Source organism: Lactuca virosa, chromosome 7 (assembly GCF_052849685.1).
Source record: "Lactuca virosa cultivar CGN04683 chromosome 7, Lactuca_virosa_CGN04683_v6, whole genome shotgun sequence".
NCBI lineage: Eukaryota > Viridiplantae > Streptophyta > Magnoliopsida > Asterales > Asteraceae > Lactuca > Lactuca virosa.
In genome coordinates, this window is record NC_136432.1 from 108839681 (window position 1) to 108853067 (window position 13387).

Consider the following 13387-nt stretch of genomic DNA (forward strand, 5'->3'; position numbering starts at 1 on the left):
TCAATATTCCTTAGTAACATAACTGGAACACCGACTTTTAATACTCACTTATGGATCAGCAAACCTGACGGTTTAAGATCATTTAGAACATTCGGCGAATACAAACTTTCATCAAAGTCATTATGAACAAAATCTGAATGACAAAGACTGTCTGAACTCAAGTATTCTTTTTCATCACCTGGAAATAGTGATAACAGACGATCATTTATTTCTTGAACAACTTCGTTTTTCAGTGCAAGGATTGCTCTTTCTTGAAAAAACATGGGATGCTTGGCATTTTCAATAATAGAAGGATAGACAAATGCAATTAATGAACCGATTGAATCAGTAATGAGAAGATCATCTGGTATATCAATAATTGCCTTACCATCATTGAAACCACCAACATTTCCTTCTCCTATATCCAAAAGCCAATTTAGAAAGGTCTTTGTTTCTTCAATGTCATTTGTTCAATCACTCAACCTCATGTTTTTCGTTAATCTTAAGACTTTGCAATCTGACCAAATGTAGGAGGAACTTAATGAAGCATTCACAATGTCTTGTCTGCTTCCGTTTGGAACAACAGGTAGAATCTGCCTAAAATCGCCTCCAAAAACAATTGATTTTCCTCCAAATGGCAATTTTGAGTTGCTACGAAGATCACAACTCAATATATCCTTCAAAGATCGATCTAACGCTTCAAATGCATGTTTATGAATCATTGGTGCCACGTCCCATATAATTAATGATGTTCTTCTTAACAAATCGGCAACATCACAAGCCGGTGCGAAAGAACAAAAAAAATCTTCAGTGAGATTTATAGGAATTATAAAGCGAGAGTGTTTCGTTCTACCTCCTGTCAGTAATAACGAAGCAATACCACTTGAAGCAACATTTAAAACGATATCACCTTCGGATCTTAAGGCTGCAGATAATGTCTTCCAAAGAAAAGTTTTCCCAGTACCACCATAGCCATATACAAAAAACACGCCTCCTTTTTTTTGAACAGTTTCATGATATCGTCAAAAACACCTCTTTGTTGAACTGTTAATGAATCCATCAGCTGAATCAACTCGTTGTGTAGAACGGTCCTGTCAAAATCTAGTTCCTCGGTTATCAAACGATTATTTGAAGAAGATATAGATTCATGACCAGGGTAAGGCATCCCATAATAATATTTAAGGCTTGAGTTGTTCTGGAATAAAACTTTTTCAATCTCATAAAGGGTCAAGTTCTTAAGTCGATCCTCAGTAAGCGATAAACCTGTATAAATTGAAAGTTAAATATTTATAAAGAAATATACACAATCATAAGTACATAGAAATAATGTTTTCAAAAATAATATGTTAATATATTACGAAAAAATGTAATTGTGAATAAAAAAACTTACTAAAAATAAGTATATTATTAATGCATATATTTAAATGTTGAAAAATATCATAATACCTGGAGACTTTAATCGCATCTTTTGATTGTATAGAATTCCATCTGATAAATATTTCCATGTATTTTCCCAAACACAGGAAGGTTTAGACAAACTATTCGACTTTAGCATAATTGCAAATAGAGATCGTAAATAGTAACCAGAGCCTGAATGACTGGCTTCCTCGATGGCGTCAATATATTCTCTATCATCTTGTAAAAGTCCAAGAGCATAACATGCCTCTCTAAAAGTAGCATATTCGTGTCCATTTACCGTACGGATATCTTCAAACGATTTTGGACCTTTGACTTTATTAAAAGGAATTCTTAAAAAATATGCTTCACCGAGATTAGGTGAAACTGCATGAATTCTACCGATCGATTTTCCTTTTTTTCTTGGCTTCCTGCAACGATCTTTCAATTTCCATAAAAATTTTGTAGGAAATTCAACATATGAAAGTTTTCGTGCTTCTTTATTATGTTCGTTACATGTCATCCAAGCTAAGAACAATGAAGAAGAAACAGATTGTTTGTCGAGGACATCGTTAATATCGTCGTCTGCACCATACACAACATTTTGTTGTCCAGAAAGATGGAAAGGAAGTCTAACAACAGAAGGATACCTGTAAATAATTATTATTTAATTAAGAAAAATAATTAGTATTCACAATTTATATTTTTTCTAAATCAAAATTTGTTTAGTGCTAATACCTGTAATGAACGTCAAATCCAAACATCCGCCACGAGGCTTCACATGCAGACAAATATCTACAATCGTAGTATTTCTTTATTTCATCAACTGCATTTTTAGTATCATATGTGTTGTTGCTTTGGACAACTACCGTGGTAGCACTATCAGGACCCTTGTTAATATATTTAAACAAATATTTGATGGAAGCAGCCTGATTGCACCATTTGTAACGCCCGTAGATCCGGGCTAAGCAATTTAGAGACGACAAACGTCAAAAATGACTTTTTGATAGAAGAGTGTTTAGAATAAATAATCTTAACCAAGTTGTAGTATACGTAACAAGGTTTCCGTACATATAAAGAACGCTGAAATCCGAGTTATAACGAAGAAGTTATGACATGTCGAAGTTTCGTGACAGATTCGGCACGACGTTGTAGGACGTAAATAGTGAATTTACGGTAGAGCAATATTTAGCCTTAGTGATCTAAACGAAAGTCGTAGAATACGTTAAACCGAGAGCGTGCATAAAAAGAACGTCTAAATCTAACTTCGTATGAGGAAGTTATGATTTTTCGAAGTTTCAACTTAGTGGTATGCAGCCCAAAGTTCGAATATGAGATCGAGTGATTTCTAGCTGAAATAATCTAAACGAGAATCGAATATCTCATCGACAGTAGTCCAACGGTAAAAAGACAGACGAAAACGGACGTCAGATGAAGGAGTTGTGAATTTCTAACGGAGTTTTCCTGTCCCGGCCTACTAAAAATAATATAATAAAAGTTAAAGTCAAAATTAGCCGATGAAGTCTAAACGAGAGTTGTAGAGCATAATCTCACCTACGCGTGCATATAAAGAACGTCGAAAATGGAGCTCGTATGCGAAAGATATGAATTTATGAAGTTCGGGGCGCGAACTCGGTATTAATGTCTTCTGGAGCCTGACAGACCCAAGTTGCGATGACGCAACTGATGATTACTGAACTCACAACGTGAATATATGAGATTCATGACGTGAATCCACAAAAATGGCCCTATAAATAGAAACAGAAGGGCAGCCGACCATAGCTGCTAATTCACTTACTCTCTCACTCTCGATACCCTCTCTAGCCCTCTTAAAGCACCCCCAAAGCCCCAGTATCATCCTGACACCCGAAGCAAGTCCCGACGCTCCGAAGATCCAGAGAAGAAAATAGTTTCCGAGCCGAAGCACTGCCCGCGAGAAGCCCGGTGTGTGAAGATATCCCGGATTCATAGAAGAATACTACTCTAAGAGCCGTAGTGCTGTCCGAGCATCATCTTAACAAGTGAGTGCATAGTCTCTTTCATAAACACGATTTTAATACAAGTATAGTTTGAATGTATTAAGTATACGTTTTGAGAGAGTGTATAATCCCTTTTTTCTAACACATAGGTATGAAGTATCTTCTATAGAATACGTGCTATGTGTATATATATATTATCTGTGTATTTGGAGTGAGTATTGAATGAATATTTTATACAGGTTTTAAGCTGTATGTGAAAGTGTGTATATATATATATATATATATATATATATATATATATATATATATATATATATTTTATCTACAAAAAATGTTGGGTTAGAACATGGGTAGATAGTTGATGTGTGATAAAATGGTGAGAGGCCTCGATGTTATTGTGATGCAGTCTTCTAGCAGAGTTTAGATAACGACCATGGACTTTTCTAGACAGTCTAGTGGAACGCCGACAGGCTCGCCACCTGTAGGTGTTAATGAACTTGGGTGTTCATTTGCTGTAATCCATCCCCCACATGGTTGCCTTGTATGACTTATATTGCTGAGGAAACCCCGAAGCATGTGTTGTCGCCCCGATGAAAATCCTTAGGCTAGGTCCCTTGTGATAGTTGTTTTAGGGACGTAAAGTGAGGATAACGGAATGGGTAATCAGGTTATTGTTGGTTGATGAAATTAATATAATTATTTATTGTGGGTTGAAAACCCTATATGCTCACCAGGCTCCCAAGCCCGACCCACTCAGTTTTCTCTGTATTACAGGTAGTGGCGCGAGAGCATAAGTTGGATGACTTATTAAGATATATTGATTACAGACCTGTTGTGTAAATATCTGTTGTAAGGCTTATAATGTGCCGTTTATGCTTTTGTCTGTATCGGAACATGACATCCCGAGTTTTGTTATATAACGAAAATAAATTTCTTTAAGAAATGCTTTGGTAAATCTTATTTTATCATATTTCGTTTTGGGAACAAATTCCGCAACACTTTTAAACAAAAGGATTACTCTGAAATTATTTTAAAAGCATAAATTAAACCGGTCTTTTCAGGCCATGAATTTGGGGATGCCACAGTTGGTATCAGAGCATTAGTTTAAGCGAACTAGGAATTTGTAGGATTTCTAGATTTAAAATTAGAATGCTAAGTGAAGATTGTGAGGGAAGTGTCTGTTATATTATAGACACGAGCACTAGTTTATTTTAGGAAAGATGTCTAAAATGCTTTTATGTGCTAAATGTTATATGTTTGCCATATATGATATATTTGTTCGGATCTACGGTTTGTTGCCAACCGGATTTGGAAACCTTATGTGTTTAGGATTCTAAGCGTACGACTACGGTATTAGAACTAGCATGTAAACATTTCAGAGTGATAAGGAGATTTATACGTCTATCGTAAATAAAGCTTTCTTATCTTAAATTCTCTCCCGATACACCGAACGTCTGCTTGGATGTACAAAACGTTATGGTGAAGACTCGTAGAGAATTGAGTAAATGGAGGAAATGAAAGGCTTATGATAGTGAATGACACCTATCAGAAGATATCGTAAGAGTGGTATCTTGCCTTTAGAATATGTCTGATAAAATAACGAAACGTTTAGAGGAGTACGGTACGTCTGAAGTACATCTTCGATTGGCAGGATGATGGAACGATTGGTGTAATTCTTGAAGTTGTCCCATCGTATGGAATTTCCGTCACCAACCGAGTTGAAGTAGAATTGATGATTGAAGATACGCATGGAAGAAGTCCTAGTAGAGTCTAAGAGAATTTTTATGATTAATTGGACACATTCGTATGTGTTAAATTGTTTTGTGATTTTAGGACTTGGGGACTGCGAGACAATACTTGGGACGGGTATGAGTAGGTGTGAATAGTAGTAGAGGTCTATACTACTAGAAGCACAGGACTCACGCTTGGATCAGGGAAAGTCACAAGGTTACCAAGAAGCTAGTGATTGGTATTGTTTTATTCAAGTATGTCGTTGCCATTGTTTTGGTAATGACTAATGAGATGATTGTTATTCCGACCCTAGTGGTCATATCAAATTGAGTCCGACTACGATGAGTTTGTTACATGGTTCAGAGAACCAAGTTCGATGTAACATCTGACTTAAGTCAGAAGATTGAAATCAATGCGATCAATAACATCACGCTCGTTGTTAAAGAAGCTTGTAGCTAGAAATGCTACATGCTAAAATGTGATTATATCACATTAGAATATGAAGGAAGGTATATTCCATTCTGGAATTTGACTCTAAGAGACTTGAGTCTAAGCGTTGCATCATACGATAAAAGATCATTAGAGCATGACCCATCGGTCTGTTACAATAGATAAAGGAAAGTACTTATTGTAAGAAGAAGAAGGAGTCCTCAATAACGATTTTTTTTGTAACTCGAAGGTTACGATTGAAAGTCCAACATAGTACGAGGAGCAGGTGCAAGATTGAGCATCGCCTGCGGTCAAGAAGCCCAAGAGTTAGATACTCGTTCGAAGAAACATATATATTACGGTTATTACTTAGGATGGAAAGATAACGTATGGAATCATTATACGAGCCCTATTTTCGTTGATGATTCCGGGACGTAATCATCCTACGGGGGAGATAATTGTAACGCCCGTAGATCCGAGCTAGTTAATTTAGAGACAATAAGCGTCAAAAATGACTTTTTGATAGAAGATTGTGTAGAATAAATAATCTTAACCAAGTTGTAGTATACGTCACAAGGTTTCCGTACATATAAAGAACGCTGAAATCCGAGTTATAACGAAGAAGTTATGACCTGTCGAAGTTTCGCGACAGATTCGGCACGACGCTGTAGGACGTAAATAGTGAATTTACGGTAGAGCGATATTTAGCCTTAGTGATCTAAATTAAATTCGTAGAATACGTTAAACCGAGAGCGTGCATAAAAAGAACGTCTAAATCTGACTTCGTATGAGAAAGTTATGAGTTTTCGAAGTTTCAACTTAGCGGTATGCAGCCCAAAGTTCGAATATGAGATCGAGTGATTTCTAGCCGAAATAATCTAAACGAGAATCGAAGATCTCGTCGATAGTAGTCCAACGGTAAAAAGACAGACGAAAACGGACATCAGATGAAGGAGTTGTGAATTTCTAACGGAGTTCTCTGGTCCTGACCTACTAAAAATAATCTAATAAAAGTTAAATTCAAAATTAGCTGACGAAGTCTAAACGAGAGTTGTAGAGCATAATCTGACCTATGCGTGTATATAAAGAACGTCGAAAACGGAGCTCGTATGCGAAATATATGAATTTCTGAAGTTCGGGGCGTGAACCCCGACACTGTGTCAGAGTTCACGACGTGAACACAGTGTTCACGACGTGAACTCAGTATTAATGTCTTCTGGAGCCTGACAGACCCAAGTTGCGATGACGCACCTGATGATTACTGAACTCACAACGTGAATATTTTAGATTCACGACGTGAATCCACAAAATGGCCCTATAAATAGAAACCGAAGGGCAACCGACCATAGCTGCTAATTCACTTACTCTCTCACTCCCGATACCCTCTCTAGCCCTCTTAAAGCACCCCCGAAGCCCCGGTATCATCCCGACACCCAAAGCAAGTCCCGACGCTCCAAAGATCCCGAGAAGAAAATAGTTTCCGAGCAGAAGCTCTGCCCGCGAGAAGCCCGGTGTGTGAAGATATCCCGGATTCATCGAAGAATACTACTCTAAGAGCCGTAGTGCTGTCTGAGCATCGTCTTAACAAGTGAGTGCATAGTCTCTTTCATAAACACGATTTTAATACAAGTATAGTTTGAATGTATTAAGTATACGTTTTGAGAGATTGTATAATCCCTTTCTTCTAACACATAGGTATGAAGTATCTTCTATAGAATACGTGCTATGTGTATATATATATATTATCTATGTATTTTAAGCTGTATGTGAAAGTGTATATATATATATATATATATATATATATATATATTATCTACAAAAAATGTTGGGTTAGAACATGGGTAGATAGTTGATGTGTGATAAAATGGTGAGAGGCCTCGATGTTATTGTTATCCACTCATCTAGAGGAGTTTAGATGACGACCACAGACTTTTCTAGACAGTCTAGTGGAACGCTGGCAGGCTCGCGACCTGTAGGTGTTAATGAAATTGGGTGCTCATTTGTTGTACTCCATCCCCCACATGGTTGCCTTGCTTGACTTTGACTTATATTGCTGAGGAAACCCCGAAGCATGTGTTGTCGCCCCGATGAAAATCCTTAGGCTAGGTCCCTTGTGATAGTTGTTTTAGGGACGTAAAGTGAGGATAACGGGAATGGGTAATTGGGTTATTGTTGGTTGATGAAATTAATATAATTATTTATTGTGGGTTGAAAACCCTATATGCTCACCAGGATCCCAAGCCTGACCCACTCAATTTTCTCTTTATTATTGGCAGTGGCGTGAGAGCATAAGTTGGATGACTTATCAAGATATTTTGATTACAGGCCTGTTGTGTAAATGTATGTTTTAAGGCTTATAATGTGCCGTTTATGCTTTTGTTTGTATCGGAACATGACATCCCGAGTTTTGTTATATAATGAAAATACATTTCTTTAAGAAATGCTTTGGTAAATCTTATTTTATCATATTTCGTTTTGGGAACAAATTCCCCAACTCTTTTAATCAAAGGATTACTCTGAAATTATTTTAAAAGCATAAATTAAACCGGTCTTTTCTGGCCGTGAATTTGGGGATGTCATACCATTCAACATTAATATGAGCTTGATATCTTTTCAAAAAGACTTTATGATATGGAATGACACTTCTGTTGTCTAATTTCACACCTGAATTTTCAACAAATGAACCATCATTACGTCTCCTGTATATAGGATAACCATTTGAATCAACAGAAGTATGATCTAAGAATGGCTTCGGGAAGTTTTTTGAACACTTGTTATCAATCATGCATGGGCATTTAGGATTATCACCACCACAAGGACCATGCATCATGAACTCGCTGACAAGTGCATATAATTATGGATCCTCATCTTTGTTTGGAATTTCTGCAGAAATAACTCGATTGTTCAACGGTAGGCAACTTGTAATCAGAGTACATGAATGGACATGTATGGGCGTGAGGCAAGCCACGTTTTTGAAACTTCACCGTGTAAACAACTACAAATGTATATTAATAAATATCATATTATAAAATATTGAAAATATAAAAAAAATAACAACTATAAATATAAACATGTTAAAATTATAGTTGTTATACCGAACCCAATAATGCATTTTTCTTTAAGTCTGTAATCAATGAATCGTGCTTCATTTTAAATAGCCTAGATACGATATACGACCTGTCTTTGGGATTGACCGTTGTATCCTTAGGAAACCTTTTAATTTTTGGCCACTTTGGATTACATGTTACAGTTATGAAAAAATCCGAGTACCCATACCACTTACAGAGAGACATGACATCTAAATAGTTCTGCATCATGTATCGTGCACCACCTGTAGAAGAAGAAGGCAAGATCACGCGTTTTCCGATATTGTAAATATCAGTATTTCCATGCCTTTGTAGGCTATGCAAAGTTTCATAAGATTCGCATCTAAGAAATTTTTGTTGATTGCGTACGTAATATAGTCGCTCACTTTCGATCATCGTATAGGCATCAACCAGGAATTGTTGAAAAAGTCTTTTTTAGCTCAAAACTAATGAAAAAATATTCACTCTGTCTTGAATTCTATAAGAAAAGAATTCTTTCATTGTATAGTTGCGTCATTTGGTATCCGTTAAAGGCGTAACACCTCTATGAGGGATGTCAACTCTATATCCATCATCTCCATAAGGAAAGAGTAGTGGGTATTGAAGAGAAAGTTAAGCAGGATGTAATTCATTTATACGTTGTAGACTTCCTAATTGAGTTGTTCCAATGATATCTCTATTATCAATTGAATCACCAATGTCACCAACAATCAAAGCAGCAACCTCAGAAGCAGTAGGTAAGTTATACGTTCATCCATCTTTTTGCCTTCTTCCTATAAGACGTAACTTTAAATCCATATGAGGATTTTCAGAAAAACAATCTCTTGCCATTCTATACCACTTAACCAGTTCATTTGTTGAATCCAACATAACCTTCAAGAACTGTATGATCTCGATATCAAGTGAATGAGAAGGTGATATACACTCGTCTTTTTCTTTGCTGTTAATAATAAAGGTTGTATGAAATATTCAGTAATTAAATAATTAAATATATAGATAATAATTTTTTTTAAAAGCATACGAAAATAAATATGAAGACGAACCTGAAAGCGTTTTGTCTATTTGTAAGTTCGTTTTCAGTATCATATATGTAAAGTTGAGAGAACTTTGGTTTGGATCCATATGAAGGTATAAGACTTCCCATACTATGATAATTTTGACCACTAAGTCTGAAAGTGTATGGAACATTGCCTTTGTTAATGGAAGATTCAATTTTTCCACCCATCGAAGTAAACGAAAACACCGAATTGAAGCGACAAATATTCTTCATGAAATATTTGCATTTGGGATCAAGATGACGATATAGATTTAGGTATTCTGGATGTGCTTCTTTTAATTCAGGAAGCTCAACTTTGCCTTTACCACAACACATGGAAAAATATGTGTTCTTCCCAAATTTATTATCTTGATGGGCTTCATCTTTTCATAATTTTGCATGACAGATGGCACACAAAAGAGTCTCATCAACATGGTCCAAGTAATCTGATATATATAAAAAAGTTGTTAAAAGATTGAAAAAAATTAAAGTTTAATAGAGAGTTAGTTTAAATTAAAAATAAATGGAGTTAAAGCTAATGAACATCACCTTTTCAGAGACCTGAAATCACATCTTTAAGAATGTGATGATCACTTAAGTCTTCATCTGATGTCAAGTCAAAAAAGGGTATAACAGATATATTTGCACTCTTCCTTTTTAAAGTTTGATTCGCAAACGACAAACTTATGGAAGAATCTCGAGTGATTCATGGTGAAGTCGATGACCTCATATGATCAAATAATACATAATATTGTCCATTTCCTGAGACAATGTTTTAATTGTTAGTATTGAATTTAGAAATGAATTGGATATAAACATAATGCATGCAGATCGACATAAGTAACACATAAAAATAAAAAAAGTTAAATGAAATGTATTCGTACTGTTGGAAATGTTAGATAACGGAGTTCTTAGATTAAAATTGGAAGTAGATTCGGAAGTTTGTTGAACACGACCAAGATTAGCTATAAAATAAAAACATTAGTAAGTACAGATATGTATTAATTAGTTCAAAAAGAAACAAATGGATTTAGATGAATGAATATTTTTCATAAACTATATGGAATACCTGTTCGCGTGGTGGATAATGTTCGATTGTTAGTATTGAACTTAGAAATGAATCAGATACAAAAATAAATTGAAATATGTATAATGCATGCAAATCGACATAAGTAACATATAAAAATGTTAAACGAAATGTATTCATACCGTTGGAAATGCTAGATAACGGAGTTCTTAAATTAAAATTCGAAGTAGATTCGGAAGTTTGTTGAACACGACCAAGATAAGCTATAAAATAAAAAAATGTATTAATTAGTTCAAAAAGAAACAAACGGATTTGGATAAACGAATATTTTTCATAAACTATGTGGCATACCTATTGGCGTGGTGGACAATGTTCGATTGTTAGTATTGAACTTAGAAATGAATCGGATACAAACATAAATTGAAATATGTATAATGCATGTAGATCGACATAAGTAACATATAAAATAAAAAAATGTTAAACGAACTGTATTCTTACCATTGGAAATATTAGATAACGGAGTTCTTAAATTAAAATTGGAAGTAGATTCGAAATTTTGTTGAACACGACCACGATTAGCTATAAAATAAAAACATTAGTAAATACAAATATGTATCAATTAGTTCAAAAGATACAAACGGATTTGGATAAACGAATATATTTTAGATACTATATGGAATACCTATTGGCGTGGTGGACATATCATTACATCTTCTCTTATCCAAATACATTTTTCTTTGTTTTCTTTTGACCTTGACATCGTTATATAATGGACCTTTGATATTAACAACGGAAGAAGATTGGAAACTTGTGTGCTGAAATCCATATGCTATATTTGGGTTAACAGTGTTCATCAAAACGGGTAACATATGTAGAGTTATGTGAATAAATTATATGTTGTTGCCGATAACCCACATCTGATATATAAAAGTAACAAAAATAAATAAGAAGAGATATTAGTTATATGACATAAAGATTCGATTGGATCTAATCCAATATTTTGTATAAATTAATTGATATCAACCTCTCAAATTACAATATAAAAAATTCAATTATATACAAACGATTACCAATTGGCTTACAAACGATTAGTTCAAAAAGAAACAAATGGATTTACATGAATGAATATTTTTCATAAACTATATGGAATACCTGTTCGCGTGGTGGATAATGTTCGATTGTTAGTATTGAACTTAGAAATGAATCAGATACAAAAATAAATTGAAATATGTATAATGCATGCAAATCGACATAAGTAACATATAAAAAATGTTAAACGAAATTTATTCATACCGTTGGAAATGTTAGATAACAGAGTTCTTAAGTTAAAATTCGAAGTAGATTCGGAAGTTTGTTGAACACGACCAAGATTAGCTATAATAAAAAAAATGTATTAATTAGTTCAAAAAGAAACAAACGGATTTGGATAAACGAATATTTTTCATAAACTATGTGGCATACCTGTTGGCGTGGTGGACAATGTTCGATTGTTAGTATTGAACTTAGAAATGAATCGGATACAAACATAAATTGAAATATGTATAATGCATGTAGATCGACATAAGTAACATATAAAATAAAAAAATGTTAAACGAACTGTATTCGTACCATTGGAAATATTAGATAACGGAGTTCTTAAATTAAAAAATGAAGTAGATTCGAAATTTTGTTGAACACGACCACGATTAGCTATAAAATAAAAACATTAGTAAATACAAATATGTATCAATTAGTTCAAAAGATACAAACGGATTTGGATAAACGAATATATTTTAGATACTATATGGAATACCTATTGGCGTGGTGGACATATCATTACATCTTCTCTTATCCAAATACATTTTTCTTTGTTTTCTTTTGACCTTGACATCGTTATATAATGGACCTTTGATATTAACAATGGAAGAAGATTGGAAACTTGTGTGCTGAAATCCATATGCTATATTTGGGTTAACAATGTTCATCAAAACGGGTAACATATGTAGAGTTATGTGAATAAATTATATGTTGTTGCCGATAACCCACATCTGGATATATAAAAGTAACAAAAATAAATAAGAAGATATATTAGTTATATGACATAAAGATTCGATTGGATCTAATCCAATATTTTGTATAAATTAATTGATATTAACCTCTCAAATTACAATATAAAAAATTCAATTATATACAAACGATTACAATTGGCATGCTAGACGTAACATTGGATTTTCTTTTATCCATATGTAATTTTCTATGGTTTCGACATTCTTTAGGTTCCGTAGATTCCATATATTGTTCGAAACCGTTAAACTTTTATATTCTTGTAATAAATAGTGTAACGAAAAGTGTTAATTTATTTAATTAAGTTGTTACTACTTATAAGACTGTCCATATGATCATTGAATATAACCACAAATGATCATTGAATATAACCACAAAGAGACTCAATTCCACAAGAAACTAAAAAAAACCACATCAACGTGGTTAATTACACACAAACACACAGTGACAACATGAAACAGAATTAAAGACATAAAACAGAATTAAAGACACACAAATAAAGAATTAAAGACACACAAATACAAATGATGGGTGTTGTTCCGGCTGCAACCCCATTCATACACATAAAACAGAATTAAAGACACACAAATTCAAATGACATACATAATTACACACAAACACACAGTGACAACATGGTTAAAAAAAATTGAGTTTAGCGATGTGTAGAAGCATATTCCAACCT

At 34.2% G+C, this 13387-nt stretch overlaps 1 protein-coding gene across 1 annotated transcript; it reads right to left on the reverse strand.

Moving 5' to 3' along the window:
* Positions 1-44: 44 nt before the first annotated feature.
* Positions 45-12503, reverse strand: LOC145127040 (uncharacterized). The gene is made up of 15 exons (XM_079062292.1): positions 12455-12503; positions 12271-12351; positions 11956-12036; positions 11161-11241; positions 10845-10925; positions 9643-9955; positions 9366-9539; positions 8797-8915; positions 8448-8508; positions 8096-8212; positions 2113-2253; positions 1426-2024; positions 1012-1242; positions 458-904; positions 45-397 (listed from the first exon to the last, which is right to left on the reverse strand). The coding sequence occupies exons 1-15, from the start codon at positions 12501-12503 to the stop codon at positions 45-47; spliced, it is 2928 nt and encodes a 975-aa protein (XP_078918418.1).
* Positions 12504-13387: the final 884 nt, after the last annotated feature.

Bases quoted from the DNA above. Each gene is read 5' to 3' on its own strand.
- LOC145127040 (XM_079062292.1), bottom strand. From the start codon at position 12,503: ATGTATTTGGATAAGAGAAGATGTAATGATATGTCCACCACGCCAATA. The intron at 8,916-9,365 runs GCAAAAAGATGG...AACTTTGCATAG, and splicing joins TTACGTCTTATAGGAAGAAG to CCTACAAAGGCATGGAAATA. The intron at 1,243-1,425 runs GTATTATGATAT...CAATTTATACAG, and splicing joins GATGCGATTAAAGTCTCCAG to GTTTATCGCTTACTGAGGAT.